This window comes from Eleutherodactylus coqui, chromosome 10 (genome assembly GCF_035609145.1).
Source record: "Eleutherodactylus coqui strain aEleCoq1 chromosome 10, aEleCoq1.hap1, whole genome shotgun sequence".
NCBI lineage: Eukaryota > Metazoa > Chordata > Amphibia > Anura > Eleutherodactylidae > Eleutherodactylus > Eleutherodactylus coqui.
In genome coordinates this window covers 132,097,831-132,122,780 of record NC_089846.1, presented here as the reverse complement: position 1 = coordinate 132,122,780, position 24,950 = coordinate 132,097,831, and the positions used below count along the sequence as shown (strand labels likewise).

General features: G+C 44.2%; 1 protein-coding gene across 1 annotated transcript in view; it reads left to right on the top strand.

Annotated features, from left to right (window-relative positions):
* Nucleotides 1–17,347: 17,347 nt before the first annotated feature.
* Nucleotides 17,348–24,950, top strand: part of LOC136580927 (interleukin-13 receptor subunit alpha-1-like) — a 55,104-nt gene continuing 47,501 nt past the window's right edge. The window contains exon 1 of the mRNA XM_066581861.1: nt 17,348–17,497. Within this exon, the coding sequence (XP_066437958.1) occupies nt 17,416–17,497 (82 nt within the window). The 5' untranslated portion in view covers nt 17,348–17,415. The remainder of the gene's footprint in view (nt 17,498–24,950) is intronic.

Here is a 24,950-nt window from a genome sequence, read left to right as displayed (position 1 = left end):
CACCTTTATCAGATGGTTTTATAATCACTTTCTCATCCGATTCCAGACCCCGTAATGCTAACATTTCCCCATGAGACATATTCTGGCACCTCCTAAGATTTTTCTCATCAAGGTTTTTAATTTCCCTGAGAACAACTTTCTCAAATACATCAATGAGCGGACATGAAAGTGATGGTGGATTACTGGAACTTTTCAGTCTTAGTGTGGTAAATGGTCCCTCCCCTGGATTACGTAGCCCCTCACTCTCAAGATCTTGTAGAGCGTTATGGATCTGCATATCCTCAATATTTAATCCAAGTTCGGAGGCTTGTGTTCTATCCAGTTGGGCAAAATATTTTTTCCACCTCAGTTTGCGCGTGAAGAGGGAGATGTCCTTCGCCCAGGCGAAGCGGTCAAACCGCGCCGCCAGGACGAAGGACAGCCCCCTCTCCAACACGCAGATTTCCTCCTCCGAGAGTTGTCTCTGGGAGAGATTCACAACCGACATCTTGTCCCTTGTTGGTTCCACCCCAAATGTTTTGGAGTGCGGCTTCCCAATTCCCCCAGTGTTTTTTACTGTGGATTTTTTTCGATCCCTTAGTGAATAGGGGTACGATAGCTGGCCTAAAAAATTGTTGTTATTAACCCCACTGGTGTATCTGCCTCTGCCTCTGCTCTTCTGAAATCCTCGTCCTCTATTACGTCTGCCCCGATATTCATTCCTGTCTCTGAACTCCCCATCAGATAGTTCAATATCTGAGGAGCTAATATCGGTTTCTGATCTGTTGTGGACTGATGGATATGCCCGATTCTCCTTAAAGTCCAACATGTCTCTATTAAACTGAGAGTGTTTCCTCTCTTTTATGACAGACGTGTATTTTTCAATATTTTGCTGTAGAGTTTTCTCCTTAGCAACGAAGTCAGGGTCAGAGTTATGGGCTTGAGCTCTATCCAATAGTTCATCCAATGTTTTTAGGTTTTTTTCTAGAGCAATGCTCTCTTTATCAATCAGTGTTTGAATAAGTTTAAGTGAAAACTCCGTCGACTCTCTTTCCCATTTAGCCAGGAAGTCTTTGTTAGTATGTCTACGTGGAGGTGCTATGGAGCTTCGCAGTCCTCTAGGTACTATGCGATGCTCAGCATAGCGCTTTAGGCCCTGGATCTCCCACCACCCACGTATGCACTCCCTGTATTGTAACGTTAGGTTTTTGAAGAGACCGTTCATATCGGTAGTATGGGATCGTGGGCTAAATCGGCCCTCCGAAAACACAGAGTTGGCTTCCGAGCTCCAACTTTCCATGTCTAGTTTTCTGGATAAGAATCCTGCCATTATAATTTAATTCAAATTTGTCACTGGGGGCAAGTAAAGTCCAAAATGTTATGTGCAACTCTTCACTGTTAGGACTTTAAAACATAACCTTTAATAAAGCAATTAAAATTTAAAATAGTACTCACAAAGACTGACACACATAATACATAAAGAAAAATATTAATAACTCTGGAAGTATCTCAGAGGATTCTTGAAAATGTAGATGCCATATATCGTGCTTTCTAGGTATAGTGTGATGCCTTAACTGGTATCTATTCGAGGCAATGAATAACCGTTTTAGGGTGATAATACACCCCCACAACGGTAGTATCTACAGTCTTGGGAAACTGATGGTGCCCAAGACTGAGATTATTTGTGCTTTGTATTAGCACCAAGAAGGCTTAATCAATATCTGGTCCTTGGTCCGACGCGTTTCGCTCAACTTGAGCTCCTCAGGGACCTCTAGTGAATATTTAATATGCCTCTCAGGATCTTAACAGCAATTGCATAGTAACCAAATAGTGAGCATTCAGTTGGTCGCAGGTAAACATATATCTTGCAGATCAGATGTTATCTGCAATGAAGTATATAATACCTCTTAATATGGTAAAAAAATTTTTTTAAAGAATCTTTCCAAAAGAATTTTTTCTGAAAAGTTCAGAGTAAGCCATGTATCAGAGTCTCGCGTTGTGCAAGAGACAGTGCTGCATGGACTTTACACACCCATGCCCTGCATCTACCTTGATAGCTTGCTGGCCCCTATATATTTACTAATTCCTATCTACCAGTGGTAATAATGTTACCTAATAGTTTTTAGGTCACACACTGTAGAATTTCTAACTACTATCTCTCTCCGCTAATTAGGTTCTATTAGTGCCTTATTCCTAATGCTTCTCTGATTACAAGATAGCAAAAAGTATCGCACTAAGTAGCAGGTAGATCAGTAAAATAAAAAAGGATAGAGCAACAGCAAGCCAACCACCCTGATGGTGAGTGATTGGTATCAACGAGCAAAGTCCAAGGAGCTCTCTTAAATAGGAGCTAAAGTGCCCGCCTCAGAGAGGGTGTGTGTCTCCAAACTCCAATCAGGGTGCAGAGCTTGATTACTATAGGAAATGTTACCAAGGCAACCTACAATGCTTTCCTACACTGATGGATCAGTCACGACAATCATGATTACTTAGGATATATACAATACATCCCATTTCTCCTCACTTATGCTGTATGAGCCTCGAGTGGCGCACAGTGTAAGCTCTCGCCTACAACCCGAAGGCTGCAAGTTCGATCCCCGCATGACTCGGGTAGCCGGCTCATGGCCAACTCAGCCCTCCATCCCCCCGGGGCCGGCAAAATGAGCACCCAGCCTGGTGGGGTGCAATAAGCAACAATTACCCGAAGGCGCTGCGCAACAAGTTGGCGCTATACAAATACCAAGATTGTTATAGTTAATAATATATAGAATTGGAGCATGTTAAGTGAGGTTTGTATATAAGCGCATGATGATCCACACAAGTAAAACGGTTAGTGTGCCAAATCTATGACAATAGTGTAGATGGTAATGATGCTACCCAAGTTATATTGGGAAAAGAACGGTTCCTTACAAATGGTCTCTTCAAATAAAACAGTTGAATGACAGGTTTTCGTTAAGTCCAGTCGGGTGAATTGAATCAAATCTGTAAATCCAGTTTGCTTCTTTTTGGAGAAGTCGTCTATCGATGTTACCTTTACGGCCAAAGGTGCGAATGGTCTCAATTCCTTGGAATTTCAGTTGAGTCTCGTCTCCCTGATGTTTCTCCCACATGTGATTGGCGACCGGAGTGTTTTCCTTCCTCCGTATTGTACCAATATGCCCTAAAATTCGTCGGCGGAATTGTTGTACCGTCTTTCCGACGTAATTTAATGGACAACTGCAGGTAGCCAAATATACAACGTTCGTACTCCTACAATTGACAAATTCACGGTTTGTGTATATTTTTGATGTTGATACACATTTAAAGGAGGAGCTCTTGAGTATAAATGGGCAAGCCATGCAGTTAGAACATGGATACGTACCGGTGAAGTTATGTCGCCCTAGCCACATCGTGTCTGGAAGTGTTGGTTGGAGATGGCTTTTTACAAGTCTGTCACGTAAATTACGTCCACGTCTGAATGTGAAAGTTGGATATTCTGATAGATATCCCTTAACATCAGGGTCCTCAATAAGAAGATCCCACTGTTGTCCAACAATTTTTCGAATTTCACTGGCACCTGAGTCATATGTGCCTATAATTCTCATTTTTTCTGTGTCTGTTCGTTTACGTGTCTGGAGTAGTTCAGTCCTGTTTTGACTAGACGAGAATTCCTGAGCTTCATTAATAATCATGTCAGGATATCCACGTTCCCTGAATCTGTTGGCTAATTTGGCACTTTCAGATTTGAATTCATCCATATCAGAACAGTTCCGACGAATTCTCAAAAACTGTCCCTTAGGGATGGATTTCTTAAGGGAGTAAGGATGAAAGCTCTCCCATGCCAGTAGGGAGTTGGTAGCTGTTTCTTTCCTAAATAATGTTGTAGATAATGTACCATCCGTTTGTTTCTGAATTTTCAAATCCAGGAAAGAGACAGAGAACTCATCACATACAGTTGTGAATTTGAGATTTAAATCATTATGGTTCAATGAGTCCACAAATTCCTCCAGGGATCTTCGGGAGCCGGACCACAACAAAAAGATGTCATCAATAAAGCGTATCCAAAAAATAATGGATCTGGACCAGAGAGAATTGTGCTCAGCGAAGACGTGGTGTTCCTCCCACCAGCCCAGGTAGAGATTAGCGTAGGATGGGGCACATGGTGTCCCCATCGCTGTCCCCCTGAGCTGGTGGAAGTACTGACCGTTGAAAAGAAAATAGTTATGGGTAAGTATGTAAGATAAGAGTTCCATTACAAAGGAATTGTGTTTGGACAGATATATTCCTCTTTGTTTTAGGAAATAGTCTACAGCTTTCAAACCACCATGATGGGGTATCGAGCTGTACAAGGATTCCACATCAAGTGACACTAATAATGTATCCAGTTCAACACAAATTCCTTCTATTTGTCTAAGAGTGTCCATAGTGTCCTCTATGTGGGAAGGGAGGGATGAGACAAAAGGCCGTAAAATCTGATCTACATATTTACTAATGTTTTGACATAGGTTGTCCACACCTGAGACAATTGGACGGCCGCGTAATGGATTGGTACCCTTGTGAATCTTAGGTAATGTATAAAATGTAGCAATTTTCGGGCATTTAGGAGTCAGGAATTTTAATTCTGATATTCCAATCAGATTATCTGCACGTGCTCTATTCCAGACGGATATCAGTTCTTTCAAGAAGGTATTGGTAGGATCCACTGAGATCACTGAATACGTGTCTGTATCACTCAGTAGATCCATGCACGTTTTAATGTAGTCGTCCCGATCCATGACGACCACATTGCCACCTTTATCAGATGGTTTTATAATCACTTTCTCATCCGATTCCAGACCCCGTAATGCTAACATTTCCCCATGAGACATATTCTGGCACCTCCTAAGATTTTTCTCATCAAGGTTTTTAATTTCCCTGAGAACAACTTTCTCAAATACATCAATGAGCGGACATGAAAGTGATGGTGGATTACTGGAACTTTTCAGTCTTAGTGTGGTAAATGGTCCCTCCCCTGGATTACGTAGCCCCTCACTCTCAAGATCTTGTAGAGCGTTATGGATCTGCATATCCTCAATATTTAATCCAAGTTCGGAGGCTTGTGTTCTATCCAGTTGGGCAAAATATTTTTTCCACCTCAGTTTGCGCGTGAAGAGGGAGATGTCCTTCGCCCAGGCGAAGCGGTCAAACCGCGCCGCCAGGACGAAGGACAGCCCCCTCTCCAACACGCAGATTTCCTCCTCCGAGAGTTGTCTCTGGGAGAGATTCACAACCGACATCTTGTCCCTTGTTGGTTCCACCCCAAATGTTTTGGAGTGCGGCTTCCCAATTCCCCCAGTGTTTTTTACTGTGGATTTTTTTCGATCCCTTAGTGAATAGGGGTACGATAGCTGGCCTAAAAAATTGTTGTTATTAACCCCACTGGTGTATCTGCCTCTGCCTCTGCTCTTCTGAAATCCTCGTCCTCTATTACGTCTGCCCCGATATTCATTCCTGTCTCTGAACTCCCCATCAGATAGTTCAATATCTGAGGAGCTAATATCGGTTTCTGATCTGTTGTGGACTGATGGATATGCCCGATTCTCCTTAAAGTCCAACATGTCTCTATTAAACTGAGAGTGTTTCCTCTCTTTTATGACAGACGTGTATTTTTCAATATTTTGCTGTAGAGTTTTCTCCTTAGCAACGAAGTCAGGGTCAGAGTTATGGGCTTGAGCTCTATCCAATAGTTCATCCAATGTTTTTAGGTTTTTTTCTAGAGCAATGCTCTCTTTATCAATCAGTGTTTGAATAAGTTTAAGTGAAAACTCCGTCGACTCTCTTTCCCATTTAGCCAGGAAGTCTTTGTTAGTATGTCTACGTGGAGGTGCTATGGAGCTTCGCAGTCCTCTAGGTACTATGCGATGCTCAGCATAGCGCTTTAGGCCCTGGATCTCCCACCACCCACGTATGCACTCCCTGTATTGTAACGTTAGGTTTTTGAAGAGACCGTTCATATCGGTAGTATGGGATCGTGGGCTAAATCGGCCCTCCGAAAACACAGAGTTGGCTTCCGAGCTCCAACTTTCCATGTCTAGTTTTCTGGATAAGAATCCTGCCATTATAATTTAATTCAAATTTGTCACTGGGGGCAAGTAAAGTCCAAAATGTTATGTGCAACTCTTCACTGTTAGGACTTTAAAACATAACCTTTAATAAAGCAATTAAAATTTAAAATAGTACTCACAAAGACTGACACACATAATACATAAAGAAAAATATTAATAACTCTGGAAGTATCTCAGAGGATTCTTGAAAATGTAGATGCCATATATCGTGCTTTCTAGGTATAGTGTGATGCCTTAACTGGTATCTATTCGAGGCAATGAATAACCGTTTTAGGGTGATAATACACCCCCACAACGGTAGTATCTACAGTCTTGGGAAACTGATGGTGCCCAAGACTGAGATTATTTGTGCTTTGTATTAGCACCAAGAAGGCTTAATCAATATCTGGTCCTTGGTCCGACGCGTTTCGCTCAACTTGAGCTCCTCAGGGACCTCTTGTGAATATTTAATATGCCTCTCAGGATCTTAACAGCAATTGCATAGTAACCAAATAGTGAGCATTCAGTTGGTCGCAGGTAAACATATATCTCCTCTCGGAGGAGGAAATCTGCGTGTTGGAGAGGGGGCTGTCCTTCGTCCCAGCGGCGCGGTTTGACCGCTTCGCCTGGGCGAAGGACATCTCCCTCTTCACGCGCAAACTGAGGTGGAAAAAATATTTTGCCCAACTGGATAGAACACAAGCCTCCGAACTTGGATTAAAGGAGATGTCCCGCGCCGAAACGGGTTTTTTTTTTTTTAACCCCCCCCCCCGTTCGGCGCGAGACAACCCCGATGCAGGGGTTAAAAAAACCACCCGCACAGCGCTTACCTGAATCCCGGCGGTCCGGCGTCTTCATACTCACCTGCTGAAGATGGCCGCCGGGATCCTCCGTCTTCATGGACCGCAGGGCTTCTGTGCGGTCCATTGCCGATTCCAGCCTCCTGATTGGCTGGAATCGGCACGTGACGGGGCGGAGCTACACGGAGCTACACGGAGCCCCATAGAGAAGAGGAGAAGACCCGGACTGCGCAAGCGCGGCTAATTTGGCCATCGGAGGGCGAAAATTAGTCGGCACCATGGAGACGAGGACGCCAGCAACGGAGCAGGTAAGTAAAAAACTTTTTATAACTTCTGTATGGCTCATAATTAATGCACAATGTACATTACAAAGTGCATTATTATGGCCATACAGAAGTGTATAGACCCACTTGCTGCCTCGGGACATCTCCTTTAAATATTGAGGATATGCAGATCCATAACGCTCTACAAGATCTTGAGAGTGAGGGGCTACGTAATCCAGGGGAGGGACCATTTACCACACTAAGACTGAAAAGTTCCAGTAATCCACCATCACTTTCATGTCCGCTCATTGATGTATTTGAGAAAGTTGTTCTCAGGGAAATTAAAAACCTTGATGAGAAAAATCTTAGGAGGTGCCAGAATATGTCTCATGGGGAAATGTTAGCATTACGGGGTCTGGAATCGGATGAGAAAGTGATTATAAAACCATCTGATAAAGGTGGCAATGTGGTCGTCATGGATCGGGACGACTACATTAAAACGTGCATGGATCTACTGAGTGATACAGACACGTATTCAGTGATCTCAGTGGATCCTACCAATACCTTCTTGAAAGAACTGATATCCATCTTGAATAGAGCACGTGCAGATAATCTGATTGGAATATCAGAATTAAAATTCCTGACTCCTAAATGCCCGAAAATTGCTACATTTTATACATTACCTAAGATTCACAAGGGTACCAATCCATTACGCGGCCGTCCAATTGTCTCAGGTGTGGACAACCTATGTCAAAACATTAGTAAATATGTAGATCAGATTTTACGGCCTTTTGTCTCATCCCTCCCTTCCCACATAGAGGACACTATGGACACTCTTAGACAAATAGAAGGAATTTGTGTTGAACCGGATACATTATTAGTGTCACTTGATGTGGAATCCTTGTACAGCTCGATACCCCATCATGGTGGTTTGAAAGCTGTAGACTATTTCCTAAAACAAAGAGCAATATATCTGTCCAAACACAATTCCTTTGTAATGGAACTCTTATCTTACATACTTACCCATAACTATTTTCTTTTCAACGGTCAGTACTTCCACCAGCTCAGGGGGACAGCGATGGGGACACCATGTGCCCCATCCTACGCTAATCTCTACCTGGGCTGGTGGGAGGAACACCACGTCTTCGCTGAGCACAATTCTCTCTGGTCCAGATCCATTATTTTTTGGATACGCTTTATTGATGACATCTTTTTGTTGTGGTCCGGCTCCCGAAGATCCCTGGAGGAATTTGTGGACTCATTGAACCATAATGATTTAAATCTCAAATTCACAACTGTATGTGATGAGTTCTCTGTCTCTTTCCTGGATTTGAAAATTCAGAAACAAACGGATGGTACATTATCTACAACATTATTTAGGAAAGAAACAGCTACCAACTCCCTACTGGCATGGGAGAGCTTTCATCCTTACTCCCTTAAGAAATCCATCCCTAAGGGACAGTTTTTGAGAATTCGTCGGAACTGTTCTGATATGGATGAATTCAAATCTGAAAGTGCCAAATTAGCCAACAGATTCAGGGAACGTGGATATCCTGACATGATTATTAATGAAGCTCAGGAATTCTCGTCTAGTCAAAACAGGACTGAACTACTCCAGACACGTAAACGAACAGACACAGAAAAAATGAGAATTATAGGCACATATGACTCAGGTGCCAGTGAAATTCGAAAAATTGTTGGACAACAGTGGGATCTTCTTATTGAGGACCCTGATGTTAAGGGATATCTATCAGAATATCCAACTTTCACATTCAGACGTGGACGTAATTTACGTGACAGACTTGTAAAAAGCCATCTCCAACCAACACTTCCAGACACGATGTGGCTAGGGCGACATAACTTCACCGGTACGTATCCATGTTCTAACTGCATGGCTTGCCCATTTATACTCAAGAGCTCCTCCTTTAAATGTGTATCAACATCAAAAATATACACAAACCGTGAATTTATCAATTGTAGGAGTACGAACGTTGTATATTTGGCTACCTGCAGTTGTCCATTAAATTACGTCGGAAAGACGGTACAACAATTCCGCCGACGAATTTTAGGGCATATTGGTACAATACGGAGGAAGGAAAACACTCCGGTCGCCAATCACATGTGGGAGAAACATCAGAGAGACGAGACTCAACTGAAATTCCAAGGAATTGAGACCATTCGCACCTTTGGCCGTAAAGGTAACATCGATAGACGACTTCTCCAAAAAGAAGCAAACTGGATTTACAGATTTGATTCAATTCACCCGACTGGACTTAACGAAAACCTGTCATTCAACTGTTTTATTTGAAGAGACCATTTGTAAGGAACCGTTCTTTTCCCAATATAACTTGGGTAGCATCATTACCATCTACACTATTGTCATAGATTTGGCACACTAACCGTTTTACTTGTGTGGATCATCATGCGCTTATATACAAACCTCACTTAACATGCTCCAATTCTATATATTATTAACTATAACAATCTTGGTATTTGTATAGCGCCAACTTGTTGCGCAGCGCCTTCGGGTAATTGTTGCTTATTGCACCCCACCAGGCTGGGTGCTCATTTTGCCGGCCCCGGGGGGATGGAGGGCTGAGTTGGCCATGAGCCAGCTACCCGAGTCATGCGGGGATCGAACTTGCAGCCTTCGGGTTGTAGGCGAGAGCTTACACTGTGCGCCACTCGAGGCTCATACAGCATAAGTGAGGAGAAATGGGATGTATTGTATATATCCTAAGTAATCATGATTGTCGTGACTGATCCATCAGTGTAGGAAAGCATTGTAGGTTGCCTTGGTAACATTTCCTATAGTAATCAAGCTCTGCACCCTGATTGGAGTTTGGAGACACACACCCTCTCTGAGGCGGGCACTTTAGCTCCTATTTAAGAGAGCTCCTTGGACTTTGCTCGTTGATACCAATCACTCACCATCAGGGTGGTTGGCTTGCTGTTGCTCTACCCTTTTTTATTTTACTGATCTACCTGCTACTTAGTGCGATACTTTTTGCTATCTTGTAATCAGAGAAGCATTAGGAATAAGGCACTAATAGAACCTAATTAGCGGAGAGAGATAGTAGTTAGAAATTCTACAGTGTGTGACCTAAAAACTATTAGGTAACATTATTACCACTGGTAGATAGGAATTAGTAAATATATAGGGGCCAGCAAGCTATCAAGGTAGATGCAGGGCATGGGTGTGTAAAGTCCATGCAGCACTGTCTCTTGCACAACGCGAGACTCTGATACATGGCTTACTCTGAACTTTTCAGAAAAAATTGTTTATTCGGTTATTCATTGCCTCGAATAGATACCAGTTAAGGCATCACACTATACCTAGAAAGCACGATATATGGCATCTACATTTTCAAGAATCCTCTGAGATACTTCCAGAGTTATTAATATTTTTCTTTATGTATTGTGTGTCAGTCTTTGTGAGTACTATTTTAAATTTTAATTGTTTTATTAAAGGTTATGTTTTAAAGTCCTAACAGTGAAGAGTTGCACATAACATTTTGGACTTTACTTGCCCCCAGTGACAAATCTGTAAAAGCACAGAAGCAATAGCCGTTGGGACAGCTATCAGGCACTTAAGGGCTTATTCAGACGACCGTATATCGGCTGGGTTCTCACGCCCAGCTGATATATGTGTCCCTCTCTGCAGGGGGAGGAGGTTGAAACAGCCAGGAGCAGTGCACTGAGCTCCAGCCCCCTCTCTGCTATTTGAAATGGGAGGGGGGCGGGGGCCGAGCTAAGTTCTGGGACTTAGTTCCATCTCCTTCCCGCCCCTCCAATTGCAAATAGTGGCGAGACTGTGGCGAGGGGGGCGGGAGCTCGGTGCACTGCTCCCGGCTCTTCCAGCCTCCTCCCCCTGCAGAGAGGGACACCGTATATCGGCAGGGCGTGATATGCGGTCGTCTGAATAAGCCCTAAAGCTGGGTTCACACAGGGCGGATTTGCCGCGGAAATCCTTTCCAGAATTTCACCGCAGCAAATCCGCTTGCGCCCGCTAATCCCAGGATTAGCCAGCCATGTGGACGAAGTTTCTTAGAAATCTCGTCCACACGGGACGGCGAATCCGCAGTGGAAAAGCCGACGCTGCGGCGTGGATTTGCCGGCCGCAGCATGTTCATTTTTTTCTTCTTCTGCTGCGGCCGTGCTCTCCTCTATGGGAGCGTCGGCCGCTTCAAAACCCGCGGCTAAGTGCCGCGGGTTTTGAAGCAGCGCTTTTCCCGTTGCAAATCTTGCGTGAGATTTCCAACGGGATTCCGGCATGTGAGAACCCAGCCTAATTCTTGGACAGTCATCTATGTAATGACACCCTAAGGCCAGTTTCACACGGGCGATAAAATCGCATGAAAACGCAGAATTATGAAACCCATGCTTTTCAATGGTTTCCTTCACATTTGCAATGTTTTCACTCATGCGGTGAAAAAATAAAATCGTGGCATGTCTAATCTTTCTGCATTTTGCTCTTTTTTATTGCCTATGTTTCCCTATGGAGCCGTTTTATCGCATTGCAACGCACGAACTTGCAATTTTTGTTTGATACGTTTTTAATATCAGAAAGTTCTATTGTCTTTCTCATGAGAAAATTGCGGCAAAATCACATGAAAAAAAAAAGCTAGAGAAATTCGCAAGCAGCAGCTATGTTTTTGCAAGAAAAAGCAGCACTGATGCTCATAAATCGTGTGAACAAAGACGCAAGTTTGCAGCGATTTTCTCGTGACGATATTGCGATCGTCCAGGTGAAACTACCCTTGAGGTCCTTTTATGCAAGATTACTGTCGGGTGCTGCAGTGCCGGACAGCAGTACAAGCGTCAGTCGTGCTTTCACCTAGGAGCAGGGATCGTTCAGTGAATGGAGATGTAGTGAAACACATCCATCCACAGTAAAGAGCCCATTCAGCTGTTTCCCTAATTCCCAACCACCCCCAGCGACATCTGGGCTGTGTGGAGCAGCTCACAAGATAAGTGCAGGTCCCAGGAATGGAATCTGCATCTATCAGACTTTTATGGCACATCCTGTGGATATACCATGAAAGTCCAGACGGGAATATGCCATTAATATAGAATAATATAGGTTTTTATTTTGAAGTCAAAGTTGTAGTCAGTACATTTCCAGTTGGGAATGTACTTGCATTTGCTGGGAGCAGGGAGATTTTAAATCGGCCCTGGGAATTGAGGGCTTATTTACACAGGCGTCAGCGTTTTTACATTCGCCCACTGTTGACATAAAAAACGTTTGTGCGCCCGTTCAGACAGCTCGGGCTGTCAGGCAGAGGCAAACAGTTTAGCTCTGCTAAACGGTTTCTCCCTTCCCCTGCTCTCTACAAGGGGAGGAGGCGGGATGGGACGGAAGCTAGTGTGCTAAGCTCCCGCCTCCTCTCCGCCCCTTATCGTCAGCTAGCAATGGGAGGGGGCGGGACGGGAGCTCAGCAACTAGCTTCCGCCCCTTCCAATTGCAAACAGCCGGCGAGCAGAAGGAGGAGGGAGTTTAGCAGTCACGTTGCAAACTCCCTCCCACCTCCCGCCTCCAACAGCTGTCTATGAAGCCGCTGACGTATTGCAGCCAGAAAGATAGTTCCAGGACTATCTTTCCTGGCTGGGGTAAAATCGCCCGTGTGATCTGATGCATTGGAATCGAATGCATTGGATGGTAGCGTATATCCGCCGTCCGTAAAAACGGCGGCTGATATGCGCTCGTGTGAATCAAAGCCTAAAGCCCAGCAAGCCAGGATGTAAAAACACTTAATAGGCCGGTGACTAAGAAGTTAATTGATGCAAGAGTCAAGCAGAAACTGGTTTTCATGAGTGCACGTAGCAGAATATCACCACCCACATAGTAGCCAGGGTATAAATTCAATACTTGACACATCCTTTAAATAAAGTAGCACTGACAGTGCATTAGTACAATACTTGATGTGCGCTTACAAATCCTCTACACAAAGCAGTCCACGGGCTCTGACTGCAGTTCAACTGTAGTAACCTCTAGTCCCTTCCTAGAAAGGAAAAGTCAGGAGAAAATTATCAGGAGAGCACAAGATGAGGAAGAGCAGTGGAAAAGAATGAGCTAAGCCCGGTGACCTTAAGAACTCTTACAGGAAATGTATTTCATTGTTTTATGGTGACTTAACCCCTAAAAATCGCATCCACTGCAGGAAAAGACAAAGAAACTTCCTGATTACAATTTATTACGTAAAGAACATTCCATAAATAAACGAAAGCGTCAGAAAACAAATGTTATTTATATAAACCTGCAAAAATATAGCTTCTAAAATAAATGCACCCGGGAGTATGGATGAAAGTACGAAACGTGCAAAAACACATGTATGTAAACAATTGTCAGAAGTGACCAATGCTTCGTTTATGTGTTTATGAACTGAAACAAGAGAGAACAGCAAGTAACATCCACTGAGAGCGTCACTGTAATAGTACTAGCAGGGAACTGTATCAGAATGCTGAACACGCAGCCAACATATAGTAATGGCAAGATACGGGCAGCAAATAAGGGCATTATCCAAGGAATGGCAGCATACAAAGCCAACGGGCGCTCACGATGCAGTAAGAGCGTCAGCTTGGTTTGTCTGGTGGACCCATCCCATGTATTGCACAGGAAGTCTACGGGTGGCTGCCATGTTCTGGAGATAACCTTCGTGGGGGACTCACAATCAGTTCACAGGGGCTGGCTCCATTTTCAGAGGTTGGTCATGGTGAGAATACCCCTATAATGCTACCTTGTAACCCCAGAGCAAGCATGACATTCACAGCACTGCGGCAGTTAAGAGGCCAGGAATGAAGCACAAACGGATCCACATTAACCTTTTAAGGACCAGACACTTTTTAGGGATTTTACCCATGTGGTGGTTTTACTGCCCTATTTTTTTTCCTTCAGCTACCAATTTTTCCCCCCGTAACATATAGGGATATTTTTTTTATATCTTTTTCACTGACTCTTTTTTCCATTTTCTAGTTTTGGAAGATTTTTTTAACATTTAGGCCTTAGTCAGACGGGCGTTTTTAGCCGCGATTTGTGCATGCGCATGCGTCCGGCGATTTTTTAAATCCATTGCTTTGCAATGGTATCGGACACATGAGCGCTTTTTATGCGCTCGTCCGATAAATTATAGAACAAAAAATCGCAGATCGCACCTATCTGCGATCTGCGATTCCTGTTCTCTTCACTATATGCGCTCAATGGGGCCGGCGGCAGCAGCGCCGACCCCATTGAGAACATATAGAAGACAAATCATTCTTCTCTGCCACAGCTGTGACAGCTGTGGCAGAGAAGAACGATGTTTGCCCATTGAATTCAATGGAGCCGGCAATACAGCCGACTCCATTGAAAGCAATGGGCTGCCGGCGTGCACGGGATGAATTGTCGGGAAGGGGTTAAATATATAAGCCCTTCCCTGCAATTCATCCAGAAAAGTGTTAAAATAAAAAATATATACATACTCACCTGCTCCCGACAGCCGGAGTTCCGCGCGGCCGGCCTGCAGTGGGTGTGAAGGGGGTGTGAGTCAGGCCTGCCCCCTGATTGGCTCAGCGCTGAGTCAATCAGGGGGCAGGTCTGACTCACACCCCCTTCACACCCACTGCAGGCCGGCCGCGCGGAACTCCGGCTGCCGGGAGCAGGTGAGTATGTATATATTTTTTATTTTAACACTTTTCTGGATGAATTGCAGGGAAGGGCTTATATATTTAGGCCCTTACCGACAATTCATCCCACACTCGCCCGCAGCGCATTGCTTTCAATGGAGTCGGCTGTATTGCCGGCTCCATTGAATGCAATGCGCTGGACAGCTCCAGCCCGTTTCTAATGAAATGCGGCTAGGAGCAGATTTTCAGGCGATTTTCGGGCATCGGTCACGAGATTTGCGGATGTGCATCCGTCAAGCGATCCGCAAATCGCACGAAAAAACGCCCGTCTGACTAAGGCCTTATAATTGTTTGTTTTTTTAAGTACAGTACAGATGATGAGAAAAGAAAGCAGGTACGGGCGGACGCCGCTGCTTCCAAGGCCGGATTCCGCATGCACCTTGCGATATCCCTGCATGCGGAATCCGACCCACCCGAGTGCAGGCGTCCTTATGGAACTATTTTTGTTTTACCATCAATGTCCCACATAATGTCATGTAAGACCTCTGGGCGTCAGTCACATGGTCTTTTTGTTTTATTTTTATACACTTTCCCACTGAAGCTGGGGCATCCATAGGAGCCCCAGTTACAGAGGAAAACATCCCCCTCTAGTGGCAGCAATCACTGGCAGTGCTGATCAGGATCTCCGAGGACCCCGCAGCTCTATTGTAACAGGGGGGACCCCGCGGTCACGTGACCGCCGGCTCGTGTAGTGGAAGAAACACTTCCACGTTCACTCTTTAGTACATAGCGCTCATTGAGTGCTATGTACTAGGGAAAAGAGAAGATGATGACTGTGTCCCTTTAAGGTACGTTCATGTTTAGGCTGGGTTCACACGAGACGGATTTTCCGCAGAAATTCGGAATTTCTGTGCCGCAAATCCGCCCGTGGCTGTTAATCCCAAGATTAGCCAGACATGTGGATGAGATTTTGCAAAAATCTCATCCACACGGAGCGGTCAATCTGTCGCGGCAAAGCTGGGCGGAACCGGCGATGCGGAGCGGAATTGACAGCTGCAGCATGTCAATTTTTTTTCCGTTGGGGGTATTGTTTGTTCGCTGCGGTTTTCTACCAGGGTGAGATCTGTAGAAGAGCTCATTCACATATTTTGGTCTGCGACTACGCAGCCTATTCACGAGCCGCAATACGCTGATTACGTGCGTATTCTGCCTATCTGCGGTTTTTCATGCACAGAAATATGAAGTGTATTTACGCGCAAAAGGAAAACGCAATAAAATCCCACTGATTTATCGTGTAAATGCGCAGCGAATACGCAGGTTTCCTGCGTATTTACACAAGCCCATTGATTTCATTGGCTATTTTGGTGATATGCACCAAAATAAGTGTATAAAGCTAATTTCACACGGCCCGATATCGCGCTCGCCAACATGCGATGTCCCTGCAGATGTGAGGCGTGTTGTGTTAAAACCGTTTTGCATCACTTCAGGGAAGTAGCGATCCTCCGCTGCGGCGTTAGTACCGCGGAGTTCCTATTGTTGCCTTGTATCCCATTGTACTCGCGGGCACCTCGCACGCCGCGCCGGTCCCACTGAAAAAAATGGACGATGCACGGTGTTCCAAAGGAATGCCCAAAGATGGGACATGTCGGGTAAGACCCCATTCCAAAAAATGGGGTTCATATTCGTACATTTTCTCGGCTGCGTAAAAACGGCCTGAAGCTGTATTGTTTTTTTAAATGACCGAAAATTGCGTGAAGAAGATGCCGCTGCGATTCAACCCCGTGAAAACAATAGGTTCTGTTCGCCGTGTGTTTATGTCATGTGACTGCGCCCTGAAGAGAAACTTCAGGCTGATATCTCTCGCCAACGTGCGCCTTTCATGCGGATGTGCGGCGTTTTTTATTCAAAAACTCGCATCGCTTCTGTGTATTTGTGATCGCCAGGCGCGTATTTCACGCACATCATACTTTCCCATTGATTTCAATGTGCATGCCGGCTCGATATTTCACATCACACGGCGTACGAGCGCCCCGCCATATCTTTTAAGATCTCGTAGAAAGCGACGGGCGCGGCGTTCCGCCAGACGATAGAACACGGCGCTCACGGGAATAAGTCCATCCAAAAGAACGAAGCTCATATTAGCGCGCGTCTCGCAGCGAGGGTCTCGCCGGTGTAAATGTAGCCTGAATGTGCAGCCAGATCTGTTTCCCTCACGCAGCAGTTTGGGTCAAAATGTTGTGTTTTTGGTCGCATTTTTATACAAAAAAAAAAACACGTCACGGCCAGAAATTAACTGAAGGTCAATGAGAAATTATAAAATGTCGTACTGATAATTTTGGGGCCTTTTTTCCTCACTTTTGGTGTCTTTTTGTGTCCATTTTTTGTAGACGGGGGGGGGGCTCTAATAGAAGGGGCGCTGCAAAAATGGTTCCCAGAAAAAAAGCTTGGGAACAATGGCTGATAGTCATGGCGTCCTCTGCAGCGGCCCCACCGTTACAACAAGCTACGGCGGCTGCTTATACTGGGACTGCAGCGCCGTCCGCAGGAGCCGAGAGGTGAGCCACTACCTCATCACCTCACAGCCGCCAGCTCACCGCTACCTGAGCGCGGGGCGGGACACGTGACAGAGTGGGCGGGGCCTCCCGGGAGTAGGGGAGCGCTGCACACAGGGCACGGGAGGATTACAGCACCGGAGACGGGACTAATACCATGGACGTGCACCGGCTGCCAACACTTCTGCTCTGCTCCCTGTGTGCGGGCTGGACGTGCGGCTCTGCCTACACTGATCCAGGTAATGGGACTGTAAGGGAGCGGAGTCATTCCTGGGTGTATCGTTACAGCAACTGGTCTGCAAGTAGGGTCTGCGAAGAACTAATTATTCCAATAGACGTCCATACACTAATGTGTGTGTATATATATATATATGAGAGGTATCCATCTCTGCCAGCAGTAAAGCAAACCTTTTATGATTTCTGTTCCTTTTGGCAGCATACAGATGTGCTTCGGGTCACTCGTTTGCACCTCCTGTCATTACAGGCAGTGATTATATGACAAGTATATCGCTATCAGTGTTACTTCATATTGACCATGTTGTAATTCTATGTGTATCTTAGGCTACAGCACACACATTATACGGTATATATATATATATATATATATATATATATATATATATAATCTGCATGGAGTCCAGTTAAATAAAAAAAAAAAAAAAAAAAAAAAGACTCCACATGAAGTGTATATGGACCCCTATATACGGACCCGTATTATTCTATGTGGTGACACACACCGTAGAGTTTTGTTCATGCAGATATGGACTGTGTGAAAAAAAAACCTAATTACATGAACTATTTGATTTATGGTTGAAACTTGGCCATTAAAGTTAATGGGGATAGAAAAAAAGTGCCGCACTCACATGCCGGCCGTCAGCTGTCTGTTTTTCTTGCAAGATGCAGAAAAAAAGGATTGGGTCTGCTTTGTTTTTGATGTGAAAAATGTTACGTGGACTGCGTCCGGACGGCAAAAGCAGGTGTTACGCAAACAGCATCTGGACGGCGCACGTGTGATTTTTTTTTTTTTTTTTTTTTTTTTTTTTTTTTTTTTTAAATTTATTTATTTATTTTTTTAATTTAATTAATTTATTTTTTCTCTTTCCCCCCCCTCCGCCAATTTTTTTTTTATAAACATAACATGGACCATTTTACCACAAGTATGTACCTACCCTTAGGGCTCCAATACGCAGAGTATAGTACCCAGGAAAAAAGAACACGTGTGGAACTAATTAGCCACGTGAAGCGATGTGCTTTGTTTGCCGCGCACATAAGAACATGTTCTGTATGGAAAAAATACGCCAATATGCGTGAAAAAAAAAATCTGCAAAAACGCAGCACTGGTGGTCGCACCTACGTGAAGGAGCCCTTATACATATATTCTGCCCTGTAAAGAGCTAATAAACACTACTTACATAGTACTCAATGACATGGCCTTCACCTGAGTGTATATGACTGCAGCATATACAGTATATACTGCTGCAGTAACACACCTCCCATTAGCTCCCTGCTGAGTTACAGAATGTGAGAGCTATGTCCCATCTGGTTTCTCTCCCGATCCGTCCCTTTACATATCGATATTCTTTCTACTTTTAGCTATTTTTCTATAGAGATTTCCAGCTGTTTGGCCTCCAACAATCTATTTACAGCATAGACATGAAATGTTACAATGTAACTACATGGAGGTATGTATCTCTTGCACTAGTTCTGAGTTATAGCCTGTAATTACACTCCAGAGCTGTAATCACAATTATGTTAATTGCTATGGGAAATGGTTAAAAGTTTGGTAAACGGACATAAATGTACATTATACACACCTCTTTATGGTAAACTGATTGCATATGCACAAAATAAAATCTGAGATGGGGGGGGGGGGCTGTTTATCGTCTAGTCCATTCGATATTTTCGCACAGTTGTGGTTGACTCGCGCTGAAAGTGATACCGATTGAAAACATACAGTAATAGATTTCCTAGAAATTAATATTGTTAGATTTTCTTTTTGCAGCTACTAAACTGTTCCCATAATCATCTGTAACACTTTTTATTTATTTATTTATTTTTTGTTATGCACTTGCCACTTTTTTAAAAGAAGGTGTGGTTTAGCCAGAAGGCACCCGGCCTCCTGAGAGATTTGCTACAATTTATCTTTCTGGCACGCCAAATATGTCCACATTTCTTAAGTGGCATGCATCTTCTTCTAGTGCAGTACTACTAAGGACTGACACGGAGCTGCCATCCTTTAGTAAATGTCCTCCAATATCGATACTTTTAGGGCCGTCCATGTATCACTTCTCCTATCCGGTCAGCACTACACGTTTCCTGAGTACAGACTTGAATTTAGAAACACTGAAACATTCCAGGATCCGTCTTTTCTGGATGAGTTGTTTTTCAGCACTTGTCAAACAGCTGTGGTGTCTCGGGCCAAACACTGTAAAGGTTCGCTTTGAAGGTACAACCATATAGGGCGGCAATGATTTGACCGTGATGCGACCAAAAACCGCAGCTGCTGCAGTGTTTAAATGGCCATATTTAGCCATCAATTTACACCTGTGCTACAATGTGGGCTCTTGAATAAGGACACCAGGACAGCCATTGTTTCTTTACCTGTGGCAGTTTTGTTACATCTCCTTTTCAGCAGGTCCAACGTGACTCAGGTACTGCGCTCCCCAGAAACCGGCACAATCTCTGTCCTCTTCTGGCGTGTTAATCTCACAGCCATATCTACGTCCGCAACACGGAGAAAATGGCAGAAATAGTTATGCCCCGTTTTATCATAGATTTGGATTCTTCTTCAGATCCTCATATCTGATACATGTGTCACATGTAATGTGCAGTTTTCCCTTTTTTTTTTTTTTTTACTTTTCCCACTTTGTCGCGTAGCAGCATTGTGTATAAATGCCACACATACACAATAGGGCTCAATTGCGCATAATGTGGTATATTAGAACATGTATTTTGTTTAATGCGCGTATTATACGCAATGTGTATTTGCAAGTGTGAGTGGATCAATGAAAATCAATATATTTTCATTGACTCCACTCACCGCGTATTATTCACGCGTACTGCGCCATAACCATACGCTCATGTGAGCCTGCCCCAAGTCTGTTTGAGGTATTACTTATGCAGTCTGACTCACAAGCACGTTGGGTGTCCATTCTCTCTTCCCTACTCCTTTCTCTGACTGTGACAAGCTTCTCTCCGTTCAACTAACGGTCAACCAATCTGGGAGTGTAGCTTCATGGGCAGGATAGATAGTCTGTACAATATCTCATGCTATGACTGTCACTTGCTGCACTTAGGAGAAAAAAAAGCTACTTTCTCGTTGATATCGTTGTCCTTGTAAGATGGGCTCGTATGCTCCCACAGTCTCCAATGTTTGTTGGTGATCCAACTCCGCAAAAGGGACCTTTCTGCAAAACTGGTGCCCCTTGATTTGTGTTTTCTGGGACTGGGTTCTGGAGTTAAGGTCCATTTACACAAAAAGATGATCGTTCAAAATTCGGTCAAACAACAGTTTGAGGGATCACTTTGCATAAACTCTTATGTAGCCAATTAGCTACCTAAGAGTTCTTTAGCATGTAACTGAGAGCTCCTGCTGTATGCAGATGACAGTAGGAGAGCTGTTATCTGCATACAGCTGCTTTGTTCTCAGAGCTGTCAGCGGTATCCTGCTGAGAACTCTGAGTGGGATAGCAGCTGAGAGAATACTATCAGCGCTATCCTGCTGAGAACTTAGTGTGTGGCGCTGATAAGGCTCATGGCTGACTTCTGGCTGGCTTGAATACAGAGATGAACGAATAGTGCACGATGGGCAGGAGTTTAGATACAGCGATTATCGCTCAAAAGATGGCTTTTGAGCGATAATCGTTGTGCCTAAGTGGACCTTTACACTCCTTCATTAGCACTCTTATCTTTCTCCTTGGATTGTCTGGCTCAGATACAGCGCTTTCTCTTTAGGCCCATTTAGATACAACGATTATCGCTCAAAAGCCATCTTTTGAGCAATAATCATTGTGTTTAACTGCACTGAGATCATGCAGTGTTCGTTAACAAGTCACTGATCGTTCTCTTTTTTTTTTTTTTAGCATGCAGCAAGACAAGGATCAGCCTTATCAGGAATTAACAGCGGGATACAGCTGATACTATTGTTTTAGCTGTATCTCGCTCTCTCCAGGAACACAGGTGGGGTATGAAGAGCACAGTGCTCCAGCTGTGTTCTTACTCCGGATGGAGCGCACAGCTGTATACCAGCTGAGCCGTCTGTGAAAAACTGGGGTATGAAGAACACAGCAGTCCAGCTGTATTCTATATACCCCGCTCAAAGCGCTCGGCTGTATAACTGCTGAGTGCTTCGAACAGAGAACAGCTGGATGCAGAAGACTAGGAACCCGCTTGTCTTCTGCATCCCCCACGAGGATCGTTTAAGCGATCACGTTTGTTTCCAGATTGCGGCTCAAGCTTATGGTTCCCCAACACTGGAGATCAATAAAGCTCCCTCTATGACAGAGTGGACTCAGGAACTGAATAACATTAATCACATGCAGAAGCCTTGGATCTCATTATGTTCCTTTGATGCCTTTTTGGCCATTTTGTAACCCTTTACCCTCCCCTTATTTTCTTTTTTTCCTCTTTATTCTTCTTTCTACTTTGAGCTTGGTTCTGGTTGTTTTGTGGGAGTTCCTACTCTGTTACCGGTATTACTTCTACATAGGCTCTACTCCTTTTTGGAAGCCCCTTTTCTGCTTTCTACGTTCGCCAAGGTAGAATTGGATTTGTTTTTACTATTCTTTTTATGGGCCCCTTGTCTGTTATATTTTATAACATTCCCCATTCTCTCTCTGTTACATGTTAACCACATGTAATTGGGTTCAGGCAGTTATTGTGGCGTGTCTACTTTGGTGCTGAATTGTATGTCATTGCTCTTTTCGATACGTTGTTACACTTGATTACACATAATAAGGTTTTCAAACAACAGGCATGATGGTCGTTAGTGGAAGTCACATTTAAAGATTGTAGTCCTCTTGGGAGACCTCAACGTCACAAAGATATTACTGAAAATAGAGCCGATCTGAAGACTTACTACAAAAATAGTGAAAAGTCTCCTCCAGCACAAAATTTATCAGAACAGACGAACTGGATATTTCAACTTAACTTTAAGCATACTATAGCTACAAGTCTAGACTACTAGTAGCCAAATTACTGTGAAAAATATGGTCTTCCCATGAGCAGCGCTGAAAGGAATACAGAGATCTCATAGTTTGAGTCTGGCTGTATCCATGAACAGAGCCCTCCTTCCACCTGCCTCTCAGAATGGTGATTGACAGGCTGCTATGTGTAATGCATATGTCCACCACTGTCACGAGCAACAGGGTGACTTTATATAGGGCAGCATATTAACCCTTTCCAATCCACTGTCTAACCTCTAAAGACATTACGATTTAAGGCTGTACAGCTCCGATGTTGGAAGACGTCCGTCGGGGTTCTTTTACTGTATACTGCCAGCCTCTCTGCTGTTGGAGCCTATCCAACGTGTCACCTCATGCAGTACTGGCTTTAGCCAGCAGATAGCGCCATTGTATAATGGCAGAAAAAGAGAACCCCCCCCCCCCCTAGGGAAACCAGGATACAAATTGGATTGGAAAGGGTTAAGCTGATGGGTCCACTTTAACCATTTTATGGATTACGATGAGCTGAAGAATAAACGTGGTTTGTCCTGCAGTATGTATGAGGGATCTATTTCTAATGGCTGTAGTTCCCTGAATATCTTGACTAAAACCCTGGTTCTGGTCTTGCCTAGAGTCATAGATTCCAGAACAGCTATTGTACCTGCAGTCTAACTGGTTTTGGAGCAGATTAAGTGGAAGCTTACTTGCCGCTCTCATTTGAGCCTGTCTGCAGGAGAAGAGTAGTGTCCAGTGATGGATGTGCAGTCAGTATGTAGAGACACAAATCCTTCTTTCTGACTGTAGATCATCCTAGCGGATGGATGACATGCACTTTTATTCATATTATCAATTTTGAGAACATACTTGGGGATCGATCACTGAGCTTTGTCATTGGCTGCAGCAGCCTGTGATGTGCCTTATTGAAGCTACTGTAAGCAGTAAGCAGGATGTCAGAGTGGAGACTGAAAGCTGTCCGTAGGGAATATGAGGGAGGTGAGTATGAGCTTGTTAGTTTTTTTTTTTTTTTAATAGAATGCTGATAGAAATGCAGTATAATGCAATAGTACAGTACTGCAGTATACTGTATAAGTGAACAAGTCTCTATGGGAAATAAAGGATTAAAAAAACCTACAATTAAGTGAATTACTTTTTTTACTTTAAAAAATAAAATGAAAGGTAGGGGGCATTCAGACGATCATCTATCGGCTGGGTTTTCACGCCCAGCCGATATACGTCGTCCCTCTCTGCAGGGGAAAGAAGCTGGAAGAGACGGGAGCAGTGTACTGAGCTCTCGCCTCCTCTCCACCCCCTCCCATTGCAAATAGTGGTGAGGGGCGGAGCTATGTCTGGGAACTTAGCTCCGCCCCCCTCCCACTGCAAATAGTGGCAAGGGATAGAGGGGATGCCGGAGCTCAGTGCACTGCTCTTCCAGCTTTTTCCCCCTGCAGAGAGGGACGACGTATATCGGCTGGGCGTGAAAACCCGGCCGATATACGATCGTTTGAATGCACCCTTAAACAATAAAGTCATCAATCACAGATGAGATGGGAGGAGGGAGCGTGCCATTCATGAATGCCGCAGGCTCTTAGTTTACACCAAATTTCTGATGGAACTTTTGGCGTTTTTAGTGCATAATGTTTAGGCTACACCCCCTTTCATGAAACAAGCGATCGCTGCATGGGAAATGTAGTTTTAGGGTATGTCCCCATGCTGACCAGCAGGTTGGTGCTCAGAAGAGGGGTCACTGACATTGTGAGGTCAGGGGAGCGCTGTATCTGTTGAAATCAGCTGCAGATACGCTTCTGGTTTCAAGTCACAATCCGCACCGATGGATTTTGACTGTTTTGGATGCGGAAATGCTGCAGAATTTTCAGCTGCAGGCATTCTCCAGCACTTCATACCCTTACAGGATGGCCATCACATACTACATTTCTTCTGCAGCGGCTGTGACACTGTATAGCGGACTGCGGCTTTCGCTGGCCAAATTAGTTGAGTGCCCAGAAAGGGATCCTCTGTTCCATCATCTTTGAGCCCCATAATGTAGCTTATGACTGACTCCCTTTAACCCTTTCCAATCCACTGTCTGATGTCTGATGACATTATGATTTAAGGCTGTACAGCTCCGATGTTGGAAGACGGCCGTCGGGTTCACTTACTGTATATTGCCAGCCTCTCTGCTGTCGGAGCCTATCCAACGTGTCACCTCATGCAGTACTGGCTTTAGCCAGCAGATAGCGCCATTGTACAATGGCAAAAAAAGAGTAAGCCCCCTAGAAAAACAGGATACAAATTGGATTGGAAAGGGTTAAACCAGTAATGGTATGAAATACTTTCGGTTCTATCATATACCTAATCCAGGTTTAAGCAATCCTCCGTATCAATGACGGCTCTGAGCTTCTTATTTGAATAGCCCTTTGTAGCAAACGGTCTCATTTTACTCCTTTCATCAAATGACTGCAGTTTCCTCAGTACATCTTAACCCCTTAAGAACCAGACAGTTTTAAGTGATTCTACTCATGTGATTTTTTTT